General features: G+C 41.6%; 1 protein-coding gene across 4 annotated transcripts in view; it reads right to left on the minus strand.

Annotated features, from left to right (window-relative positions):
- ANO6 (anoctamin 6) overlaps positions 1-26,666 on the minus strand; it is a 198,189-nt gene that overhangs the window by 35,835 nt on the left and 135,688 nt on the right. For all 4 annotated transcript variants that reach the window (XR_008552214.1, XM_037514106.2, XM_037514107.2 and 1 more), the window contains 3 exons: positions 20,517-20,651; positions 11,525-11,630; positions 6,628-6,688 (listed from right to left, as the gene is read on the minus strand). Coding sequence is in view for 3 of the 4 variants with exons in the window: in XM_037514106.2 (XP_037370003.1) it covers positions 6,628-6,688; positions 11,525-11,630; positions 20,517-20,651 (302 nt within the window). In the remaining variant the exon portion in view is untranslated. The remainder of the gene's footprint in view (positions 1-6,627; positions 6,689-11,524; positions 11,631-20,516; positions 20,652-26,666) is intronic.

Here is a 26,666-nt window from a genome sequence, read left to right on the forward strand (position 1 = left end):
ACGTATCTTCTGGGAAATGCAAACAGTTCAGGTGTAATGGAGAGATGTGTTCCCGCTGCCTGGGGAGCAGCGGGAACATGTTACAGAGGACTTGGGTGGCTTGAAAGGAGTTTGGGTTTCAAGTCAAAGGTGGAGGAGACAATGGCTCTGGTCCAGAGTGAGACCAGAGGCAGCAAGACCCACTGGCAGGTAAAGATCAAGCCTCTCCAGCCAAGAGAGCAAGGATGTAGGCCAGCTTTCTAGCTTGGGTGAGGTCCCAAATTCTAGTGTCATCCTATGGAAGAAGAGCAGTAAGAGAAGCAAGTCTGAGTGAGAAGACAACTGGTTTGATTCTGATCCGGTGCCTGTGGGTCACTAGAAGTCTACTAGGCAGGTAAAAGCCTAGAACCCAGGCTGTCAGGAATTTTTATTAAGTGGTAACTGAGCCATGAGTGGATGAGATGCTAAACGGGGTACTGAGCAGTTCTCCGCTGGCTGCATGTGAGAAGCATCTGGAGCTTTAAGCAACACTGCCCAGGCACCAGCCCCAAGATTCCGAATCCATTGTCTAGGATGGTCCTCAGCGCTGTGATTGCCTTTAAAGCCCCACTCAGCATTCAGAGTTAAGAATCGCTGAGTGGAGAGTGGAGAGCCTGGCCTGGAATCCTGCAGAGGAGGGCCAAGATGCGGGGGGGAACCTCCCAGCCCTGCCTGGGACGCCACGCGCCAGTGACAGAAGGGGATGTGTAGGGGACGTGCCCACTCCCAGCAGAACTAGCTGCGACTTCAGTCATTTTCAATAATAGTGTGTGAGAGTAGAAATCACACGGACACTGGAATCAAGTCAAAACCCTGGTCCTGACAAGGGTATGTGGTATGTGGTATGTGGTAGCTGGTTAAAATGTTTCATCTGGGGCCTCCCTGGTGGTGCAGGGGTTAAAGTCTCAGCTCTATTAAGCTATCCCCAGCCACTGTAGCATGAGTTCCATCCCCGGCCAGGGAACTACCCACATGGCTCAGTAGACCTGCCCTGTCTCGCCTGCTGCTCCCCTCAGCAGTGAATTTCAGTAGATCTGCCTGTTCTGCTCCCCACTCTGTCTCTGGTGAGTCTTATCACTACCTGCACCTCTGGCCTGTACCCCAGTTCTTGTAAGCATAAATAAATAAAAATAAATTTTTTAAAAAGTAAATAAAATGTTTCATGTATCTGAGCCTTTGTTTTCCTGCCTGTAAAAAAGAGAAACAGAACCTGCCTTATAAGGTTGGTGTGAACTCAATGACATTGTATCTCTAAAGGCCCTCCCAACTCTCTAAGACAGTTGCCAGTATCGTCCTCATGTTAGACATAAAGAAATAAAGGCACAAAGAGATTTGGATCTTTGACTGAGGTTACAATATGGGAGGCTGGGGTGAGCCCCTGGCACTCTGGCATCCCAACCCAAGTTCTTCTTACAATGTGTTACTGCCCCAAGTGGGTGCCCCTTGACCACAAGGAGATGAGCAGACTTTGGGGTGAAATCTACAAAGCCCTTGGGTACTTTTTCCTGACACTCTCAGGGCACCCAAATGCTCCAAGTCCTCTAAGTAACAACCTGTCAGGTGCACGACCTGGCCCACCTGTGAGACCCGAGAGCAGGCCTGATCAGTCGCCCTGCTGGCAGGAAGAACTCTCCCCTTAAGGTTTTTTACACTTGGACTCAGTACCTCCTTCTAGACAGTAAGAGCAGCTAAGACAGTATTTGCAGCCCCAGAACCTTCAAAGGCTGACCTCTTGGGGAGAAAGAGGCATGCACTTACATCTTAGAGCTCAGCACTCCCCTGCCCATCAAGGCCACAGCAAAGGCCAGGGACCCATGCTGAATACTCAGTTGGAGAGTGAGCCTTTTTGCGAAACTGCCCTCATCCCCTCTGGGGTGCAGTGGCAGGGAAAGTGGTGAGTCAAGGTTGAAGGTTTTATAGTTCTAGGAGTGCACTGGGGCTGGATGGTCCTGCTTCTCACTTCAGCCAGGCTGGCCCCATGGGGTGGATGGGTACTTTTCAATGAGACTCCTACCTGGGAGTGAGGGTGCAATACCCACGAGCCAGCCCTCCTTGGGATGCTGATCAAGCAGCAGAGTGGATGCTACTCACTCACCAGAGTGATTGAGATTCACATCTCTGACAAACACCATGTTTCCTTAAAGAACCCCACTTTTTACTCTCTTGGAGGACTCTACTGTCAGTATCGCCTATACCCCTCAGGTTCTTTGCACTGTGCTCCCCTCTAGCAGTACAAAATCATTCCAGAAGAAGTGCATGCTCTTGCAAAAAGGCGTGCTTCACTCTCCACGCTGACTTCAGCTTCCGTGTTCAAAACAGATAGCAGTTACTATTCTTGCCTGGATTCGCTTCTGCCTTTAGAGTTTATCGTGCCTACTGGAAGGTCTCCCTTACGGGGTGGGGATTCTGTTTTGTTGATAGCGAAGCACTGGCACACAGCAGGCACTGGCACACAGCAGGCACTCTTTCATACTAGCTGGATGAAAGAGCTGTAGGAAGTCACTCCAGAAACTGGGGAATCCCCATGGCTGGCACCCCCAGAAGGATGGAGCCATCCACTTAAAAGGGCCGTGGGCTCCAGCTGCTCTCGACTCACAACCACAGCTCGGCACCCCTACCTGCCATCCCTGTCCACGTGGGCCCAGGTATCCCCAGAAGCAGAATATTGTATGGAGAATGATTTACTGTTGATCCTATGGATGTCGATTTACTGTGAAGTCACAGTAGCACCAGGCCCTTGACTGCTAAATAGACAGACAGGGGGGGTTCATCGTATGTCATCTCCTCCTTCATAATTCACTTCAAGGCCACACACCAGGGCAGCACCGGCTCTTCCAACCCAAAGACAGGGCTGCAGCTGGTAGGGTGTGGGTCCCTTAGGGTGCCCACTGGAAAAGCTCTCTAAAGCCACACTAGAGATCTTCCTTATGTTGCTGGAATCCTTCTAAATTGTGATAATGAGATATAAAGATCTTTTTGAAATTTCTCTTATTTACTTTTTTTTAAAAATTTTTTAAAATATTTATTTATTTATTTATACAAGCACTGGGTACAGTCAGAAGCGCGGGAGGGTGAGAGAATTCACCAGAGCCAGAGCGGGGAGCAGAGCAGGCAGAAGGACCGAAGGACACTGCTGAGGGGAGCAGCGGACGGCAGGAGAGGTCTGCATGCCATGCGGGATCCTCCTCCGGTGGCTGGGGAGCAGCCGGGGATCAAACCAGTGCTGCAGAGGCTGTGGGCAGCTTCGCAACCCAGCACTCAACCACTGCGCCACCAGGGAGGCCCTCCTTTTATTTACTTTTAATAGAGAAAAGCCTCAATTTCCAAAACAGATTACTTTCATGAGTTGATATATCCAAACACGATGATTTTGAAAGGAAATTGTGATGAGGAACATCAAGGCCTGCTGTACTTTGGCCCCAGTGGGCCTAGAGGTTCCAACAAGACAAACCTGTGTTTACCCTGTAAGCCTGTCAGAAAGAGGATGGAAGCTGGTGCTTTCTCAGTTCTGATCAGATGTACCTGAATCAGGTAAGGTGGCATCAAGGGCATGGCACAAACACTTCCTAATCCATTCCTATTTTTTAGAGGCCCAGACAAAATAGTGCAATGATGTGAATCAAAAGATATATTTCTGCATCTTTTAAAAGCTTGCTACATCTGCTGCCCTCTAGTAATACACACTGCATTTTGGCATGGCCCTAAAGGCTGATCACAGTCTAATTATTTGCAGAGCTCTGTATCTGTGCCTGTCACCCTTTGCCTTTGGGATCTTTAGTAAGAGGAAGATTATGCAATCTCCCTCAGCATCATTTTCCTCTTCTTGAAAAATGGGAATATAATAGCATTAATTTACTCAGTATCTAGCAATAGTATCAACAGATGATTTATGAAAATGAACTTGCTTCCCTACGGAAGAAAAAGCAGTATAAGCAATTCTACAGGTGCTATAAGAGAAGACCAATTAGATCCCTTCGCCCCTTCTCCCTGAACGTGGACATAAGGGATAAAAAGGCTGTTTAGCAAACCCTGAACTTTCAGAGCAGTTCTGCCTAGGAAGTGATAAAACTGCCATGTAAGCAAGAAATGACCTGGTAAAAAATAATGAGTTGTTAGCAAATCCTCACCTTTGAAGGAGAAAACCCTGGGGGCTGCAGGAATAAAGGGGAGTTTCTCAGTTTCTCATTCTGCATAGCAAAGGACTTTGGAGGTCCATGGAGGACACTGGTAAACCAGCATGGCCACCCAGTGTTCTGGAATATTCTGGGCAGTCACTGCTGACTCCCATCATCCCATCACTGTGGCCCAGTCTGACACACAGGATGGTTCTGTCAGGTGGGAATATCCTGTCCTGTGTCTTTCCCCCTCTTCCTGAAATAAAACAACCAGTGGAAGCCCCATGGGGAGCACACCATATATGTTCTCTGGCAATCACAATTCAGGAGTCCTAGCTGATGACAGCTCAGAATTCTTACATCAGCATAGAATGAGAGGAGGGAAGTTTGCCCAGGCCCAGAGAAAGTACACATCAGATTAGGGAGATGCTCATACACAAAAGTGGGGTTCAAACCCATAAGGCATTGCAGCAAGTGAGGACAAAAGACATACTCTGGTAGACGGGAGGGTTCTGATTGTCAGAGTTTGCTTCTGAAGGGCTGGGCATTTTAATGGCATTGAATCTATTTAGCTGTCTGTACTCATAAAGGCAGCTTAAGTAGATGAACTCGCTCAGCCTTGATTCCTAATTAAAAATCACATTTTTTAGACCCTTTTGCAGCAAAGATGCCTCTGTCCATCATTGGTTAAGAGGTGGGTGTGGAGTGGGTGTGGTCCTCATAGGAGCCCATCTTGGAACTAAGAGCTACAATAGTCACCACCTGATCCCTGACTGCAGTTGGTACGGGGGTGGCTTCCTGGCTTTTCTGGCCCCTTGTAAGCTAATTGTCTGGAAATCCCTAGGCCAGCTGAAAATTCAAAGATGAACATTTACAGTCATGCAGCTGAGAGCTTGGATTCAGGGAAAATCAGGCAGAAGTAGGTCGAAGCAACAAAGAATGGGGAGAGGAGATGTTCAGACCTTCTATGGGTTGGGAGTGAGGACTCTGGTAAGAATGAGTGATGACCTGGCTTGGCCTAGAAGGGTGGACATTTTTCAGGTAAGCATGTGACCTGCACTACATTTCTTAAAAAAAGAACTATCCACAACTCTTATAACTCCCAGGGAGTAGAAAAATATCCTAAGTGCCACATCCATGTGGGGACACAGAGAGACAATAGGAATATGGTGATGGTGATTTGAAAACATCCCAAGACCCTCCTCCCTCTTCAGTTTTGCAATTTCAGACTTTCTGTGATGAAGTTCACAGTAGTCCTTGTAAGGAAGAAGTAACCAGAAAAGGAATAGAAGGCATTTCAAATAAAGAGTTCATCCCACACACACATAGCCTTACAGACATGCAGATGGTGCTCCGGGCAGGGCTACACTCTAAATCTGCTTCAAGAAAACCTGCAGCTCAATATGCTTAAGTTAGTTTCATAAACATTGCATGAAGATCATAGAAAGGCACTAGGAAATAGGAGGTTTGATTTTCCAGTGTCAACATTAATAAATGTAGAGCCTTACTTAAATGTCTTTTTTAACTGGGACCATCAGCATCCACTAGCGTATGTAGTTTACTGGATGCGCTGGAATTTCAGAGACTACAAAGCAAGCTGAGACAATGGTTATAGTGCCCAACACCTTTGGGTCTGGCACTCATATGCTTATGGGGGAAACTGATTTATCATGGAGGGTTCAGAGGGTCTGAATACATGAACTTGATCTTTAGCATTCTATGTGTCAAATGCAGCCAGTACTTGGTCTCTAACTGAAACATGTAGCTTATTAGCTAAACTTGACTATCATAAAGGTCACTTTTTCAAGGAGAGGCAACTGAGATCTCTAAAAAGTGTCCCCAATAATTGTGGGACAGGCACAACCACTGCTAAGAGAAAGCCTGTCCCGGACACCAGAAGCTTCTGTGAGTGTTGCAGAATACAGACTTGGCTCTGTTTCCCCATCTACCTGCAACCTGAACTCCATTCCCCCTTGATTTATACCATGAAATTAGAAAGGCATGTATCTTGGCAAATGGAAATTTTTTCTTCTGTGGTAGAATAGTCACATCAATTAAAGATTGAAAAGTCTGCATTAGAAGAAAATGGTGATTGCCTCTTTACATTAATGATACTATTAGAAGTAAATAATATAAATATAGAGTTGAAGTTTCTTTACAGGAATTGTATTTGTTAGGATTATATCTCTTTTATTACCAAATAGAGTTTGTTATTTCATCCTGTGGAGAATCCTGGCCTAGCCACTGAAGGATGAGACACCGCATGGAACAGGATTTGCGAGAGGTACTTTTTGATGCAGCAAAAGTTAACTGATACAGCAGTGTTAGAGTTATAAATGGAGTTCCAGCGGAACTGGAGCTTGGGCAATCCAAGACCCTAAAAGTAGTAGCTGAGATAAAACATACGTTGCTATTTTACAGGTACCTGTCTTGTCTGAGAGTTTTTTTTAATGTTAAGAGACAAAAGTAAACTAAATAAATGAAAACAACTTACCCCACACTCCCATAAACACGGCAAAGACTAGGGTTCCAAAACTGTCAAAGATGCACAATTTCTGGAAAATACAATAATGGTCTATGAATGAATTCTGTTCTCCATTTATGAGAATTCAGCAAGTATATAGGTTTTGTGTATTCCACAGTCCAAATTTCTTTTCAAAGCTGATACATAGTTTTACAATCACCATATCGTCTACATACTTAGAGATGAGCTTTCTCATTCTTTTGAAAACAAATAGCCTTTGCTATAATTACCAGAGTGCATTTTCCACAGGAATATTTCTATATCATAAATAGTGAAATAGGCATTGCTAAAATTTCACTCTGTTGAAAGTCGCTATCCTGTTTTTGAATGATCTTATAAGATTGACTATGGTGAACTGGAGGAGGTGGTGTAGCCCCATGGAAGCAATTCTTCATTCACCATCATCCACTTTGCTCCTAGCGTAAGTATCCAGATTTCTTTTTTTTTTTTTTAAGATTTATTTTTATTTATTTATACAAGTACTGGGTACAGTCAGAAGTGCGGGAGGGTGAGAGAATTCACCAGAGCCAGAGCAGGGAGCAGAGCAGGCAGAAGGACCGAAGTACACTGCTGAGGGGAGCAGTGGGTGGCAGGAGAGGTCTGCGCGCCATGTGGGACCCTCCTCCGGTGGTCGGGGAGCAGCCGGGGATCAAACTGGCGCTGCAGAGGCTGCGGGCAGCTTCGCAACCCAGCGCTTAACCGCTGCGCCACCGGAGAGGCCCAGTATCCAGATTTCTGCTGCTCTTGTTAAAGTACCAAGCTAGGGCTGGTTCTGAGGCAGCTCTACCCCAGATCTTCTTCTTCAAACCCTGTGACAGCTCTGACACAACTGCTGACAGGTCTTCACTGGACCAAGATACAAGGGTGCTCTCTTTTGGCTGACATTGCAAAGGTCACAGTGACCACAGATGAATAAATGACATGCCTGGGCAAAAAAGGCACTGCTCACTAGTTCTTCTAAATTTAACCTTTTTTGCTAGTCTATGAATAGTGTATTTCCTCTATGAATTCCTAAAAATATCTTACAATCAGTTAATAGTTTTTCATTAGTAAACATTTTTATGTCTCCTAAAAATATCTATAAAGTTACTGTGAAAAATAGCAAGCATATATAATATTGGCTTCATTACAGATCATCTGAAAAGCAAGAAAGACAGGGTAGAAAAAAAGAAGATATGGGTTAAAAAAAAGCAAATTCAAATGCTCAAGAAAATTCAAAGTTGTTTTTAAGGAAATCTATCTAGTGTTGGTAACTTGGGGTTGCCCTTTATTATTATTTTTTAAAGATTTATTTATTTTTGTACAAGAGCTGGGGTACAGGCCAGAGGTGCAGGAGGGTGAGAGGATTCACCAGAGACTGAGCAGGGAGCAGAACAGGCAGACAGACCGAAATACATTGCTGAGGGGAGCAGCGGGTGCCACAGGAGAGGTCTGCCACACCTGCCCTTTATACTGATAAAAAGTGACTAAGCTTTCATTTATGTAAAGACATTAATTAGTTATGGTATTTTTGGTATAAAAGAATATCTACTTAACCATCTTCTCATACACCTGTTTTCTGAAGTAAGTAGATGCCCCTCAACTATCCATATGCTTCTGACCAGGAAAGCACGACCCCAAATTGTCATCCAATTATTCCTCTCAAAATCCCAGATCAAAGACACAATCACTAAGTGAGTGGGAGTTATGGGGAGCACTGCTCTTCCTCTACTTCTGAGGCCTGGGATTCCACTTCTCTCAAGTTTGACTCCAATGGAAACGTATTCTCAAGTTGTGAAATGCTTTTGCCTTATCCCTTACTCAAAATTATTAACAGAAAACTCCTGTGAAAAACTGTGCTATTATTGAAGATTCTTTAATGTAAATGTGGCTTGGATGATGTGGCCATTTTTGCCAAGAGAAAGAATTAGATGACTATCCTCTCTACTCTGTTGCTCCATGAGTGACGTGGGCTAGGAATCTAGGGAGATGGTAGCAAGGGGTTTCTCTGGTCAGAGGCTTAGGTGAGCCTGCTTGACAGGGTAGCATGGGAGAGTCAGCTATTAAGAGCAGCCCCCAATTAGTTCATGGCCTCAGTGACATAGAGCAGGAAAGCAGCCTTGATGATTTTAAATAGAGGAACCACAGAATCTAGAAAAGTGTGGGGCCTCCCTAGTGGCCTAGGGGTTGAGTTTCAGTGCTGTCACCACCATGGCCTGAGTTCGATCCCTGGCCAGGGAGCTGACCCACATGGCACAGCAGGCCTTTCCTGTCTCACCCACTGTTCCTCTCAGCAGTGGATTTCAGTAGATCCACCTGTTCTACTCCCCACTCTGTCTCTGGGGAATCCTCTCACCTCTGCACCTCTGGTCTACACCCCAGTTCTATGCAAAAATAAAAAATATCTAGAAAAGTAACCATTTGCTATATTTTCATTCTGTAAGGGTAATTTAAAATTTTATAATATATGTATTTCCAAGAACAATAGAGTATAGCTTACTACACTCCCCTTTAGCTTGCCAATTAAAAGGTCAAGAATGCTATTTTGTGTTTAATCACAAAATCAGTATTAATTGTAGTTATTTCTATAACTGTTTCTTCATTTCCCTGAATGTGATTTCTATTTCTAATCTGTTAACCCTTTAAATACCCATGTTGATTAGTAAATATTCTATCTTTCTTTCCAAAAAAGCGGTAGAAAGGAATATATATAAATGTATGAATGAAAAAATGATTGCCTTAAGCAAAAAACAGAAAAGAACAAAAAGATGCTTTCTCCTTCTTGAACTTAATTTTTCATTTCATCCTATTACTCAATATTTTGTGTGCCTCTTTCCCTTCGTAAATCATTGTGCTGAAGTTCAAGAGGTCCTTCAGGAAACTGGGATAGTATCCAATATTTACTTTTCCCAAAACAATAGAAATAATATGTACACAGAGAGGGACATATTTGAAAGTCATGTGCTTAAAGCTGGATAAGTGGAACAGAAGAAATGATAGAAGAGATGGGAAGGAGTGTGTGACAGAATTTCTTAAGGAAAATTATATTTCCGGTTGTACTTTGTGGAGGATAATTTGCCTCTGGTATTATTGGAGGTGTAGACCTAAATCCAGTGCCTGACAACACACACTAACTGGTGACCTTTATGAGTCAGCATCACTGGAAGCAGCTCCTTATTACCAGGCTCAAGTCTTGTTCCTTGTGTCATCTATGGCAGATAGTTATAATCTTGAATTTGTGTTGGGTTGGAGGCAATAAAATCCATTTTAATTAAAAAATCAAGTGTAGGGCCTCCCCAGTGGCACAGTGGGTTGAGTGCAGCGCTGTGAAGCTGTCCGCAGCCTCTGCAGCACTGGTTTGATTCCCGGCTGGCCAGGGAGATGCCCACATGGTGTGGCAGATCTCTCCTGTCACGCCCACTGCTCCCCTTAGCAGTGTATTTCGATCATCTGCCTGTTCTGGTCCCTGCCCTGCCTCTCCCCCACACCTCTGGGCTGCACTCCAGTTCTTGTATAAATAAAAAATAAATCTTAAAAAAAAATGAAGTGTAAAAACCCACATGTTGTCAATACTCTGAAATCACTTTTAAAAAGTGGTGGCAAAAAATTCAAACATAAAATTCAACTTAAGAGTGAAGAGCCAGGTACTACTGTCAGCTGGTAAGTAGCCCAGTAAAGGCAAGAAATGCAGATTTGTTGGCATTTTCTGGCTTTTCTAAGTGTGTCATTTTGAATATAATTGCTTAATATCAGATCCCCAATGTTTTAATCTGTAAAATAAAGATAATACCTGTTCTGCATATCGCACAAGGGTGCTGTAAGCGGTAAAATCGTTAATACAAGAACTTTGCAAATATAAAATATAATAGTAGTGATTCAGTTAAAATAAGAACTTACATGGAGTAGATAACAATATTCTGAGGTTACAGAAATTTTCCTAAATTTTCATGGCAGGACAGGGGGATGGAGGAAAGATCACAAGGGAGAAGGGAATGTCAAAGCAGTCAAGAACATTCTCCAAAGCAAGCTAACCATCCTTCTTCCTGTCTAGATACCTGGCATGCCTTTCAGTAAGTCCTCTCCCATCTGAATGCTCATCCTAAATCTCCTAAGTGTTTTGAGACAAAGTAAGTATCTGTCATCTTCTCTATTCAAAGCCTTTTTTACCTGTATTTATAGATACAGTCTAAATCTGACTGCAAGGTCTTTAAAAACCCAAGCACAGTTTTAGCACACCTTAAAGTGAGAAAAACACAAGTACAAATTTCAGGTTTCCATTCACTTGAATTTTACTTATAATAGTAAAATCCATTAAATAGTATCCATGAGGGCCTCCCTGGTGGCGCAGGGCTTACAGATAGTACTATCACGCTATCGCCAGCCACTGCAGCACGAATTTGATCCCTGGCCTTGCCAGGGAGCTACCTAAATGGCACAGCAGACCTCTCCTGCCTTGCCTGCTGCCCCCTCAGCAATGTATTTCAGTAGATCTGCCTGTTCTGTTTCCCACTCTGTCTCTGGTGAATCTTCTCACCCCGCACCTCTGGCTTAAACCCCAGTCCTTGTATGCATAAATAAATAAATCTTTTTTAAAAATAAATAAAATAGTATCCATGAGATTTCTGCTTTGATTACTTGAAATACTGAAATAGTTTCAATTCTACCATTCCTCACTGACCCTCTGGGAGATTTAAAATTTTTAATCTCAATTTTTTACTTGTAAAAGAGACAATCAGATCTACTTTCAGAATGTTTGGAGGTTTAGTTGAAAATTACCTTTCTGAATTCCGCAGGGTGGGGGTGATAAATAATTTCCATGTTGTACTAAAATTATTAGAAGAAAAAATATCTTTCATTACTTGTGAATGTTTGGAAAAACAAAATTTACCTTAGAGGACTCGCAAGTGATGTTGAGATTCCAGAAAGGACAGAGTCTGTCACACTGAGGACACATTATGATCTTGCCACCAATATCAGGATCACAAACTTCTTTGCTAAAGAAAAGAAAATCTAGTTATAAAGATTTGAATGAAGAGAACTTTCTACTAGTCTGGTAAGATCCAACATCCATTCAAGATTAAAAAAACTAAACTATATTCTTATAAAAATAGGAATAGAAGTCAATTTCATTCACCTGGTAAATGATAAATGCTTCCTACATATATATTCCTACATATTCCCAAATGCTTCCTATCTGTAAAAATACAGTTAGTGGTAAAATGCTGAAAATATTTCCTTTACATCAGAAAGAAGACAAAGGAAGGCTATAACCACTTCTTTTCAACTGGAAGTTCTTGACTGTACAATATAAATCACCAAAAAAAAAAAAAAGAAGTAACTCCCTGATGGTGCAATGGGTTAAGATGCAGCCCTATGAAGCTATCCACAGCCAATGCAGCACAAGTTTGATCTCTAGCCAGGAAGGCACCCACATGGTGTAGCAGGCCTCTTCTGACTCGCCTGCTGCTCCCCTCAGCAGCGTATTTCAGTCAGTCTGCCTGTTCTGTTCCCCACTCAGTCTCTGATGAATCCTCTCAACCCCCACACCTCTGGCCTGTACCTCAGTTCTTGTATGCATAAATAAATGCATCTTTTAAAAAAAAGACAGGAGGGTTAGTAAGGAAGAAAGGAAAATGCTACTTCTAAGAGGTCACATTATCGTCTACACAGACAGTGCACTAGAACTTAGAAAAATTATGAAAAAAAGTGACATTGGTAAATTTGCTCAGAAACAAATTGACATAGAAAATATATATAGGGTGACAAAAAAGAACTATGTGCCTATGGACTTGCAATAATTAGGACTTTTTTAAATGCCATTTCTCAATACCTTAAAAAATAGAGTCTAGGAATAATCAATTCAAGACGTATAAGATTTATATAGACAACACAGTAAAACTGCTCTGAAAGAGTGAACAAGCCTCTTAAATGAATACATTACCATGCTTGTAATTTGGAAAAAATCAATATTTAAGTATGTCATTCTACCCCATTTGAGCTGTAAATTCAATAAGAGAGAAAAGGACTCTGAATAGTCAAAACATTAAAGAACGAGGTGCTACTGGCACTGGTTAAGAAAAATTGAGCAAGAGAACAAAATAAAGAGCTCAGAGAGAGAGACTTGTGCATTTACAAAACCTTGATTGGACTGCCCAGCAAATCAGAAATGTGAGATATGGCATTTCAGTTCATGGGCCAGTACAATGGAATATTCTTATGAAAAAGCATGAAATTGAGCCCCTAAATCTTACAGAAAAATTAAATCAATTCCAGGTGTTAAATGAGAATGCACCACTACCAACTTATTAGGAAAAAACACAGGAAAATATCTAGATAACTTAGTAGTAAGAAGAAATTCCATAAATGAGAAACCCGAAGAAAAGTACTATTTAAAAAAAAATTTTTAAAAGATTTATTGATGCATACAAGAGCTGGGATACAGGCCAGAGATGTGGGGGAGGGGTGAATGGATTCACCAGAGACAGAGTGGGGAACAGAACAGGCAGACTGACTGAAATACGCGCTGAGGGGAGCAGCGGACGAAGATTGGAGAGGTCCACCTCACCACGTGGGTTGCTCCCTGGCCGGCCGGGGATCGAACTCGTGCTGCAGAGGCTGCGGATTGCTTCGTAGTATGGTGCTTAACCCCCTTTGCCACCAGGGAGGCCCATATTTAAAAAAAAGTTTCAAGTGAGACCATTACTAAAAGAACATGTAGAGAGTGGGGAAAAACTAGCTCCAAACTGGTAGAAATTTTGCAACACTTAAAAATAACAAGGAATATACACCAGAGTATTTAAAGAACTCCTACAAATTAATGAGAAAAAAAAACAAAACAAAAAACTAACAGTAGGTAGCACAATACTCCCACAGAAATCATTCCAATGTACTCAGGCCAAGGGGCTACAGTTGTGTAATTTGTTGGCCTTGCAAATAACTCAAATAAAAACAATGGGTATAGCAGTTCTGAAATATCAAGTAGATATCTCATATCTACAGATATGATAAAGATGTCACAAATTCTATTCCCTCACAAAAGTCCCAAGAGAACACTGACAAAATTTGTTAAAATTAATCTCTGGATAACTGTGGAAATTAAACAAAGGCTTACAACAATCTGAGGAACAGTTGAGGGAAAAAAAGGCTAAATCTGTAAGATTTGTCAGCTTGTGACATTTTAACTTGACCTGTCTTCATCTCCATGTACTCAGCCTCATGGCAGCCTTAAAAATTTAACTTTGTGGTGAGTGTGGTAACATACATCCAAAGAGGTGTGATTCTACCCCTCTGAATCATAAACATTATTGTAAATCAATGTTACATCCTTACAAACATAATCACCAGCATCACAACCGTGGTGACCAGTCAGTTGCTGAAGGAGGCAGATGTGATCTGAAGCTACCTAAAAGCTCCACCCCCAGAGAAATGTCACTTTTTATCAGCTCCCTAGGTAAACTCCATCCTCAGAATTTGTCTTTTGACCTATCTCAGAGTTTTCACTGTGTAAACAACTCCATTCCCAGGGTGTGTGTTAAAAGTAATTAGCAGGAATTATTCAATACTGCAATTGCCTGAAGCAGTGGTACGAGATGACCTCGAAAGGGAACCTTGAAAGGAAAAACTGGGGAATGAGTGGTGCGTAGGGAGACTTAAAAAGCTCCAACAAATTCCTTGGATTGTAGAAGGTCATGTGCAAATGTAGGACAGTGCACATGGCTAGGAAAAAAACTTGAGAAAACCTTAATCCTGCACCCCTGATTGAATTTGATCTTCTGTATAAGCAAGAAGTAAAGTCTAAGGAGGAACTCAAGGTGCTCGCTGGAGTGCTGAAGACATTCCAGCACACAAACTCAGACCACTTGGCAGTGGCTCAAAGAATGATTGGGTCCAGGAATTGAAAGAAATCACTGTCTAATCAAGAGGAAACAACTAGGCATATTGAACACTGGCTTCAGTGTCTATCCATGATAAAGAATACAGACTTTAAAGAATTAGTGCAGAAATGTAACTAAATGAACAGCAGCAGCAGGAATGAAGCAATAACAAACCCTAAAGAGAGGGGGAAATCTGATTTCTGGATCTGCCACCTTACATAATATTTCAAACAACCAGTTTTCAATGGAAAAATACAAGATACTCAAAGAAACAGAAAAGTATGGCCATAACATGGGGGGTGGGGTGGGGGGGGAAGTCAATGGAAACTGTTCCTGGCAACACTCAGACATTTGCTTTATAAGATAAAGACTTAAATAAGCAAGTAAACATGTTCAAAGACTAGGACCTACATCTGAAAATTATAGAATGCAAACATCTCACAGTATAAAGACCATCAACAAATAAATATTATTAAAAAGAATCAAGTAGAAATTTAAAAGGATAACTAAAATAAAAATATCACTAAGGAAAATAAAAATAAAAATAAAAATATCCTCTGCAGATATGAACTAGCTAGATCTATTGAGATGATTCAACCTGTTGAACAGAAAGAAAAGTAATGAAGAAAAATGAACACAGTCTGAGAGACCAGTAGAATGCCAACAAAACCATTGTACACATAATAAAATCTCCAGAAGAAAGGAAGAGAAAGAAAAAGGGAGAAAGAATATCTGAAGATTTAATGGGTGAAATCTTTACAAATTTGATGAAATTATTCATCTATGCATATAAGAACCTCAACAAACTCCAAGGAGGATAAATTCAGACACCCAAACACAGGCAGATCAGAATCAAAGTGTCAAAACAAGGACAAAGTGAAAATCACGATCGCAGAAAAAGAAAAGTGCTTCAACATGTACTAATGCTCCTCAGCAGGATAAATAGCTGACATCTCATTAGAAGCTATGGAGGCTAGAAGAGAGTGAGATTATAAAATCAAAGTGCAAAAAGGGAAAAACCGTCAAACAAATGCTCTCTATCCAGGAAAACTATCCTTTAAAACTATAGGAGCAATTAAGGTTGCTAGATTAGTATAGCCTGAAAGAATCCATCGATAGCAGACCTGGCATACAACAAAGACTAAGGTTTAAATGAAACCCACCTGAAGAAATAGAGTACTGGTAGAAGCAATTACATAGGTAAATTAAAAAGACAATGTAAATATGCTTTTGCATGTAATTCTTTTCTTCTGATAAAATAGAGAACTATGATAAAATAGAGAACTATGAGTGAAAAAATGCTTGACAAAATACTTGCAAATCAAATGCAGTAACATATAAAAAGGATCATGACCCAGTCATGATCATGACCCAAAAATCAGTTCAAGTGAATACTTAATACATTAATGGACCAAAATTTGGTATAGAACTTCCTCAAATCTAATAAAGAACATCTATGAAAAATGCACAGCAAACATTATATTTAATGGTGAAAGACTTGAAAGTTTTCCTCTAGAATCAACATTGTACTGAAGAGTCTAGTCAGGGCAACTAGACAAGAAAAAACCCTCTAGATTAGAAGGGAGTAAGTGAAACAATTTATATTCCAGGTGACATGAAATTTATACTAAAATCCTAAAAAAAATGCACCAAAAACCATAAGGTAATAAGTCAGTTCAAAAAGGTTATGAGATACAGAGTAAATATACAGAGTAATTATATTTCCCTATACTAGCAGTGAATAATTCAAAAGTGAAGGAAAATAATTTTATTTATAATAGCATCAAAAAGAATGAAATACTTAGAATAAAGTTGAAAAAGGAAGTGCAAAACTTGTACACTGAGGACTATAACATGTTGTTAATAGAAATTAAGGATGAGCAAATAAATGGTAAGGCATTCTATGTTCACTCATGGACCAGAGACTTAATATTATTAAGATGTCAATAGTCCAACAGATGAACTACAGAGACAAAGTGATTCTATCAAAATCCCAGGAATGGAAAAGTTGTGGGATATGGAAATATAAGGGATCCAGAATAACCAAAACAACTTTGAAAAGTAAAACAATTTTCGAATGTTCCAAAATCAAAACTTGCTGCAAAGTTACAGTAATCAATATGGCATAATTCTTGCATAAAGAACAGACACACAGATCAATGGAAAGGAGCTCAAGTCCATAATCAAACTCATACATTTATGGCCAACAGATTTTTTTTAAAAGATTTTTATTTATTTACACAAGAGCCGGGGTACAGGCCAGATGCGTGGGAAGGTGAGAGGATTCACCAGAGACAGAATGGGGAACAGAACAGACAGACTGGCGAAATACACTGCTGAGGGGAGCAGCGGGCCAGACAGGAGAGCTTGGCTGTGCCATGTGGGATTCTTGCAGGCCAGCCAGGATCGAACCCGCACTGCAGAGGCTGTGGACAGCCTCACAGTGCAGCTCTCAACCTCCTGCGCCACCAGGGAGTCCCTGGCCAACAGATTTTTGACAAGAGTACCAAGATTATCAATAAGCGAAGACACCATGATATACACCTGGGAAAAAACAAAGTTAAACCCTTACTCACACTAGTTTTAAAAATTTAACTCAAAATGATATTAGACCTGTAAAACTCTTACAGGGTAAACACTAAGAAAATCTATATGATTTTATATTATAAATGTTTCTAAGATATGACACCAAAAGCATAAACATAAGGAAAAATTTAGGTAAATTCGAGCTCACTAATACTAAAAACTTTTGTGCTTCAAAGGACCCATCAAAAAAGTAAAAAGACACAAGCCTCCCTGGTGGCGTAAGGGTAAGACTTGATGCTATCACCATGAAGGCCTGAGTTTGATCCCTGGCCAGGGAGCTGAACCACTTAGGGTGCAGCAGGCCTCTCCTGTCTTGCCTGCTGTTCCCCTCAGCAGTGGATTTCAGGAGATCTGCCTGTTTTTTGTTTTTTTTTTAAAGATTTTATTTATTTATTTATTTATTTGCGCAAGCACTGGGTACAATCAGAAGCGTGGGAGGGTGAGAGAATTCACCAGAGCCATAGCAGGGAACAGAACAGGCAGACTGATGAAATACACTGCTGAGAGGAGCAGTGGGCGCGGCAGGAAAGGTCTGTCACGCCATGTGGGACCCTCACCATCAGTCGGGGATTGAAACGGCGCTGCAGAGGCTGCGGGCAGCTTCGCAGCCCAGTGCTCAACTGCTAAGCCATCAGGGGAGGCCCAAGATCTGCCTGTTCTGCTCCCCACTCTGTCTCTGGGGTATCCTCTCACTGCACCTGTTTCCCCTCAGCACCTCTGGCCTACATCTCAGTTCTTGTATGCATAAATAAATAAAAATAAATCTTTTTTAAAAAAAAGTGAAGACAGTCCACAAAATTGGAGAAAATATTTGCAATGTATTTGAAAAGGAACTTTTTATCCAGATATATCAAGAACACACAACTCAACCATAAAAAGACATATAACAAAATTCAACTGGGCAAAGGATTTGAATAGACATTTCTGCAAAGAAAATATAAAAATGGTAAACAAGGACATAAAAAAAGTTCAACTTCAGTAGGTTTAGGGAAATACAAATCAAACCCACGATGATATACTGCCTTCATCTCCGCTAGGATGACAAATGTAGGAAACAAAACCAAATACTCAGGAATTGCAATGCCGAGGAGAATGTGGAAAAAATTGGAAACCTCACATATTGCTAGTGATAATAAAATAGTCTATTTACTTTGGAAAACAATTTGGCAGTTCCCCAAAATGTTAAACATAGTTACTATATATCCCAGCAATTCCATCTTACATTATATTCTCAGGAAAACTTAAAATATCAATTCACACAAAAACTTTTACATGAAATGTTCATAACAGAATTATTCTCAATAGTCAGAAAGTACAGACAACCCAAATGTTAACAATGAATATATTTTACTGTATTTAAAAGTATATATAATATACAAATATATGCCATATATGTAAAAATATATATTTTATTATAGGTAAATTGGAGCTCACTAAAATTAAAAACTTTTGTGTTTCAAGGAACACAAATAGTTATTATTTTAAATATATTTAACATAGTTATGTTTTAATATTTAGGTATTTAATATTTTAAATATACTATTTTAAAATATATACAAATATAATATATACAAATATATTTCACTCCAAAATATATTTAACATTTTATAACATAATATAATGTATAAAAATATATAAATATATTACACTCCCAATATATTTAATATTTTAAAATATTTAATAATTAAAGCTTAAATAGTCTTGAGCATAGGAAGTAGATCCTTAATTTTCTGTAAATTAAGCTGTGTGACAAAATAGTACGAAACAGTGATTTTATGAATTATAATGAGAAGCACCTTGCAAGAGACTGATAAAACCCAAGTTTTATATTTTGAAAGTGTATTTTTGAGATGTCTTTATTTTGTCTGGAAGAAAACACAAAGCAGTGGAAAGTTTTGGTAAAAAGTATCAACATCAGCCTCTGGCCTTAAGCTGAGTTGCGGTGGAAAGGAGAGAACTTCCAAGGCCATCTGCAGCTTTCTGGCAGAGAAACCACAGAGGGTGCAGCAGTCTGGGAATCCTGTGTCAGGTGAGAGGGTAATCGTGCCTGTGCATCGGGGGCTGCCTGTAGCACCTGCCTCAGGTGTCAGGCTGAGATGTTTGGGGCTACAAAATTTTGGTCAACAGCTCATTGCTGGTGCCCAGAAATTTTGATCTGCCTGTCACACCTGGATAGAGGCCAGATAACCTAGAGAAGACGCCTTATTCAGTACTGCAAATGCTTCTGGAGGCTGAGGGCACCAAAGGCAGAGGGAGAATAACAGCCCAGAACAAATATCATGATGTTAAGCATGTTCTGGCACCCGAGTATTTCCCTTTAGACAGTGCAGCTGGCTTGTGAATTCCAACATCAAGCACGAGCTAATTCACTATCATTCGTTTTTTGCTCCTGCCATTTTATGGGTTATTTTTGAAAGCAAAATAGATAAGCAAACAAAATGAATACTGTTTGCTTGAGTTTTTAAATACATATTTCTTAAATATTAAGAGGTCATTTCTAAAAGCAGAACGTCAAGTTTACTAGTTTTGCCATTAAAACGCTGAAGAAATCAGAGCTGCTCTTGGCCCACATTCACAGGGCTGAGAGGCACTGCTCTGGAGGCCAGAAGTTCAAGGACAATCCTCTCTCCAGTTCTCCTTTCTTATTCAAAGTATTGTCTTAAAATATTGAAGTGTTTCCTAAGGGTGATATTCTGGACAAAGACGAGGCTACATGATCTAACACAATTCTTTTTTCCCATTTCAATTGGTTACTGTACTAAGAACAAAAATGATAGATCATCCAAAGCAGTAGGGATTCTGCAATGAGGGGTGTCCCTGGTGGCCTAGGGGTTAAGTCTCAGCACTATCACCACCAAGGTCTGAGTTCCATACCGGCCAGGGAGCTGACCCACATGGCACAGCAGACCTCTCCTGTCTCATTGGCTGCTCCCCTCAGCAGTTGATCTGCCTGTTCTGCTCCCCAACTCTGTCTCTGGCGAATCCTCTAATCCCCACACCTCTGGCCTGCACCCCAGTTCTTCTATGCAAAAATAAATAAATAAAGAAATAAAGAAATAAATAAACGAATGAATGAATGAATGAATGAATAAATAAATAAAAAAGAGTTTAGGGCCTCCCTGGTGGCCTAGGGGTTAAGTCTATTACCCCTATAGCCTGAGTTTGATCCCCAGCCAGGGAGCTGACCCTTATGGCGCAGCAGACCTCTCCTGTCTTGCCCGCTACTCTCCTCAGCAGTGGATTTCAGTGGATCAGCCTGTTCTGCTCCCCACTCTGTCTCTGGTGAGTCCTCTTACCCCCTGCACCTCTGGCCAACCCAGCATTTCTTCTACACAAAAAGAAAAAAATTCTGCAATGAATATTCTTTCATTGAAACACTGATCAACTTTTCCATTTGGAAATAAGCAAAGCAGGGGTTACCTCCACGTGCAGTTGTTTTGATTGATCAATCCATAGAGGAAGCAGGCCAATCCCACCACTGCAGCCAGGAGCAGCATCTTAGTGTAATAGCCCAGCCAAGCAAAATAGATTCCAATTTTCTCTCCATAATATTTCCTGAAGAAAGACAGAAATAATTTTAGAAGACATAGTCTCTCTGCAGCTTCAATAACTTCTGATTTTAAATGAAGGAGGTTTTCAGCTTAAACCTCTGACTTCATACACACTTAGAACACACTCGTTTTCAGAGCCGGCCCCACAGTCCACATCGCTGGCTAGCCTGTTGAAGCAAAGTGAGTTAGAAGAGAGCAAAGGAGGAGAGCAAAGGGAAATGCTGACTAGCATGAGATAGCCATGATTTTTTTGTGAAGACCAGCACTTCTTACCTATTCTCCAAAAAATTATTCTTAATATGTATGAAAATAATGTACATGGAACAGTCTGCCCAGTACCCACTTGTGCTTATTCTAGGGAATGTCAGAGGAGGAATGTCAATGTCAGTTTACGTATAACGTAAACTACAAACAATAACAAGAAGCTGATCCTAATAATAATTAACAATGGAATTTCCCTCTGACCAAAATATTTTAAGAACTCATTGTAAGAATGAGAACAGGAAGGATAAATGTAACTGAGGAGCCACACACCCTGTATTTCCCAAACCCAGCACTTCTGTTTTGTTTGTTTGTTTTAAAGATTTATTTATTTATTTATACAAGCACTGGGTACAGTCAGAAGCGCGGGAAGGTGAGAGAATTCACCAGAGTCAGAGCGGAGAGCAGAGCAGGCAGACTGAGGAAGTAAACTGCTGAGGGGAGCAGCGGGAGGCAGGAGAGGTCAGCGTGCCATGTGGGAACCTCACCCGGTGGCTGGGGATGGGCTGGGGATCGAACCGGCGCTGCAGAGGCTGCGGGCAGCTTCGAGCCCAGCACTCAACCGCTGCGCCACTGGGGAGGCCCCACTTCTGTTTTTGTTATGTGGTATCCTCTGGGGTCAAAAGGAGGAGGCCAGGCAAGCAAGATTAAAAGAAAGGCAGATTGGGCCTCCCTGGTGGCCTAGTAAGTGTCAGCACCGTCACCGCTACAGCCTGAGTTGGATCCCTGGCCAGGGAGCTGACCCAGATGTTGCCGCAGACCTCTCCTGTCTCCCGGCTGCTCCCCTCAGCAGTGGATTTCAGTCAATCTGCCTGTTCTGCTCCCCTCTCTGTCTCTGGTGAGTCCTATCACCTCCCCACTCCGCCTGCACCTCTGGCCTGCACCCCAGTTCTTGTATGCATAAATAAATAAATTTAAAAAAAAAAAAGAAAGGCAGGGCATAAAATGGTGCCCGACTATTCAAGAAAAATACAGTTAGGGAAAGGGCAAGCGCTTACAGGTGAGGAGAAAACAATGAGATGATTAACTTAGGTAACTACTGTTCTTGTTGGACTGATTCACTTCTGGTTCGGTGTGGGTTGGAACATCCTTGCAGATTTTTCTAGCTGTGGCCTGTGGTATGGTGCTGAGCTGAACTCTTAGTCTCACCCTAGTGAACTAGGCTCTGAGAACAACCTGGAAACCTGAGACACTTTGGGCTGGGCCTTTGCCCAGCATCAAAGAGCATCTATGAGACTAGCCCCATGGGCTAAAGGCCTGGGAGTAGGCCACAGCATGGGAGAAGGGTGGTTTTGGAGAAAGGAAGTGAGTCCACATTCATAGGAATCAACTCTGCTGTCGGGTAAATGAGTCAGGGTCCAGGAGAGACAAGACCAGCCAAGGCCTTAAGATGTCATGGGTTCCTTGCTTTAATGCTCGCTGCAGTACGTTCTAATCAACCATCCACCCTGGAAATGCCACAGTAAAGACTGGAAAGGATGTTAGAAGTTTCATGACCGCCATCATGAACAGGAACCGCATGGCTGCTGGTAACTGGGGGCATGGACAGGTTTAAGGGCCAGTTTGGGGCCACGAGATGAGCATCAGGCCCAGGTCCTGCCTGCCCCGAGTGCACAGTCAAGGGCCAGCCCAGACCTCACTGTAGTTGGGTCTAAATGCACAGGCTGGGGTTTCCCTTCTAATCTGGCGCTAGAATGGAACATGGCCAAGCTGGTCTGTGCTGCACTGGCACCAAGCAGTGAGGTCTGAAAAACAAGTCATTCAGGCTTGAAAGGCAGGCGCTATAAGCCTCAGCTCCATAGGGCTGGGTTTCATTCTGACCTGCAGATTCTGACCTCTGACACAGACTGTCAGGAAGGCTCGTCTGGGCCTCCTGAGAGGGCTTCAAGACCCTGCATCTTCTCTGAACTTCCAACTTTACTCAGCCTGACACTGCTGCCGCTTCTGGTCCTGCTGCCCATGTCACCTGCTGACGGACACTGCTGGCCTGTGGCCCTGGGCTGGGCCTGGCATCACTAAAAGGTGGTCAGCTCACAAAAGGGCTGTATCCTGGCACCATCAGCATGGCTGACTGTGTCCAGCCATCTTTGAGAGCTGCAGTCACTGTCGCTTCACATCCTCCAGCACCGTCTCCTGTTGCTGTGGCCTCTGGCGCTGTCTGATCCATGTCTGGCACTGGCCAGCCCGGCCTTCAAACAGATGTTGCCAGCTTCTGTGGTGGCCCCTCTGACTGACACTGAGTTGAATTTCAGCTAGTTCCAGGCCCTCGTGAAAAGGACAGCGCCATCTTGCACAAGTGGCCTTGGTTTGGGACCCTGGACACTGAGGACACTCTCTGGAGTGAGACAGCTGACTACTTGTGGCCTCAGACACTCTCCTTTTTCCCAATCTCCCTGTTGTTAAAAGCCCCAATGCTGTTGTACCCTGAGCCTGAGCGGGGTCTTGCCATTGTGAGCACATGGCTGAGGACCCACACATCTGTCCCCCACAGCATCTGGGTGTTGAAGTTCACTCTGTTTTGATCATGAGAGTAGGAACATCCTGCTGCATTTAGAGGGTGGCTTCTGCTTGGATGTCTGCAGCGGCAGGGTGTTCGTTACTTCAACCCTACAGGTGTGAAAATCAGGAGGAATTTTTAACTTACACAGAAGCCACCCTTCTTATGCTTGCTGAAAGACTGGAAATAAATAATGAAGGTCCCTTCTGATGTGGTATTTGCTGATCATTGTCCCTTTCTACCAGAAATATCCCAATTCGTGTGTGTGTGCATGTGTATGTGTGTGTAGAAATGGGGAGTAGGCCATAGATGCAAGGGGATGAGAGGATTCACCACAGACAGACTGGGGAGCAGAACAGGCAGATCTACTGTAATCCACTGCTGAGGGGAGCAGCAGGAGAGACTGGAGAGGTCTGCTGTGCCATGTGGGTCAGCTCCCTGGCCGGGGATTGAACTTCGACTGTAGCAGTGACAGTGCTGAGACTTAGCAGGCCACCAAGGAGGCAGACCCCAACATTATAACCAACAAAAGCTGGTTATTTACACCAAGTTTTAAAATTTCTATTTTGACTTTCTATCAAAGTTATAAGGAAACATTCATTAAAGAGTCAGATAGCTCTAGAAGATTGAGGAGCAATTCCCAGGAACTTACCCCATTTCCTGCAGCCCAGAAACAACCACTTTTAATTCTCAAATGGATTCCTTGACTTTTTACCTCCATTTCTCAAAACATCACTCTGGTAGTATCACTTATTGATTTCTGCAATTTTATATCTCATCCACTGACTTTCTACTTTGAAAGATGAAGATTCAACTCTTTCTTTTTTTAATTTTTTAAACATTTTTTACATCATTGTTAATTTTTAAACAATATTTGCTTTGCCCCACCCCCTCAGGTGTAGTCCCCATAGAGTTTCCTTCACCAATGCACCCGAGCACCATCACCTCAGTCCCCTGTGTGCCTCCCGCCCTCCCTGTGATCCCACTCCGGCCTCCTCCCCTGCAGAACATCTCTGGTTTATAATTGTCTGTTTTTGCTTTGCTGTGTTTTGTACTGTTATTATTTTTTTTACATTGTCTTATTTGTTTCCCCTATATTCCTGCTCTAAGTGAAAAACATCCAATATTTTTCTTTTTCCTTCTGGCTTATTTCACTGAGCATAATTCCTTCTAGTTCCGTCCACCTTGCTGCAAATGGCATGAGTTTATCTTTTTTGATTGCTGAATAATATTCCTGTGTGTGTGTGTGTGTGTGTGTGTATTCCATTGTGTGTGTGTGTACATCTTCTTGATCTAGTCATCTATTTCTGAGCATCTGTGTTGTTTCCAGGTTTTACCTATTGTAAATAGTGCTGCAATAAACATAGGGGTGCAGGTATTCTTTTGAATCAATGTTTTTGTGTCCTTTGGGTAGATCCCTAGGAGTGGAATTTCCATGTGGTGGTCCAGTTTTCCCAGCACCACAAATTTTGTGCAGAAATGTGGTGCTCGAAAAACTGGACCACCACATGCAAAAAAATAAAACTAGACCATGACCTCTCACTGTGCACAAAAATAAACTCAAAATGGATAAAAGAACTGGACATAAGACCTAAAACCATAAAATACACAGAAGAAAATATAGGTAAAACACTACAAGACATACAGCTCAAAAACATCTTCAAAGACTCATCACCCAAAGCAAAGAAAGTCAAGAAAAAGATAAACACCTGGGATTATATCAAACTGAAAAGCTTCTGTACAGATTCAACTCTTTCAATCCTGTCCTCCTCACATCCACACCTCCATTCCTCCCACCCTTTTGACATAGTTACATTATAAAATTATAAAGCAATATCCTTGCTTTATATTAGTGTGGCTCCTGGAAGACTATTCACAGCGGAATGAAGTTGGCTTTGCTTAGCTTTTTCTTTTCTGCCCAATATTTATTTTTGTTGGAGTTAGTATTTGTTTGGTGGGTCACTACTTAGTTTTCTGTTCATTCAACCCCAGATTCTCCCCTAACCTGTAAATTTCCTGGTATTTTAAGGGAAACTTTTCCCTTTTTTCTCTTTAAAATCCCTCAGGCTGTTCTTTCTGGTTTGCTTTTTGTAAAAGAACTCATTTTCCTTTCTGATAATTCCTGGGAACCACAGATGAAGATTTTATAGCCTAGAGGTTCAAGGGTTATGGATGAGAAACAAAGGAGGGAATGTATGGACCAGGGGCAGTGAATAGCTAGTTGTATTTTCCTTAGTAAAGTCTACTTAAAAGAGTGGGTAAGTTATTTTCTTTACCAAAAAATGCCTTAAAGAATGATCAAAACCTATCAAATCCATAGATCTGTCATCACAACCTATGGGTTTAAAATAATAGGAAAGTGTTGACAGGGAAAATCTCATGTGAATGTCAACTTCAATATTACATATATAAACATCTTAAAATTTTATTACACAGGATAATCAGAGTGAGAAAAAGTGATTGTAATTTGTGATTGTAATCTGGTTAATAAATGAAGCAAGAAATTAGAGTATAACTAAATGATATGAAACCTGTAATGAAATAATGAATATATGCAATGAATATTATGGTTGCTTTTATCAAAAACGAGAGACAGGGGCCTCCCTGGTCACCTAGGGGTTGAGTCTCAACACTCTTATGCTACCGCCTGAGTTTGATCCCCAGCCAGGGACCTGACCCACTTGGCACAGCAGACCTTTCCTGTCTCACCCACTGCTCCCCTCAGCAGTGAATTTCATTTGATCCACCTGTTCTGCTCCCACTCTGTCTCTGCTGAGTCCTCTCATTCCCCCCTAGCACCTCTGGCGTGCACCCCAGTTCTTCTCTGCAAAAACAAACAAACAAACAAACAAAACAACAGAACAAAACAACTGGACACTATGTGTCTTCTGATAGAAAACTACATAACTCCAAATATCAAATGTTCTTACATGAGGTCAATAGATCAATCATTTAGATAAAGATCAAATTACTTAGTTTAATCAAGCACATGGGACAGGGGACAAATCCAACATGGGACATGGGACATGGGACAAATCCAACATCATTACAGGGTAAGAAAAATCAGCAAAATAGAGAATGATGAAAATTTTCAACAATTTAAGTAAAACAAGAAACTGGGGAAACTTATGGAAAATATTTGAGTACAACATCTGGACCTTGTTTGGATTTCTGATTTGAACCAAAAAAACAAACAAACAAACAAAAAAAAACCCTACTGAAAATATTTTTGTGACAATCAGGGAAATCTGAATATTAATT

The sequence above is a fragment of the Talpa occidentalis genome, unplaced genomic scaffold (assembly GCF_014898055.3).
Source record: "Talpa occidentalis isolate TD23 unplaced genomic scaffold, MPIMG_talOcc4v2.1 talOcc4.16, whole genome shotgun sequence".
NCBI classification, from domain to species: Eukaryota; Metazoa; Chordata; class Mammalia; order Eulipotyphla; family Talpidae; genus Talpa; species Talpa occidentalis.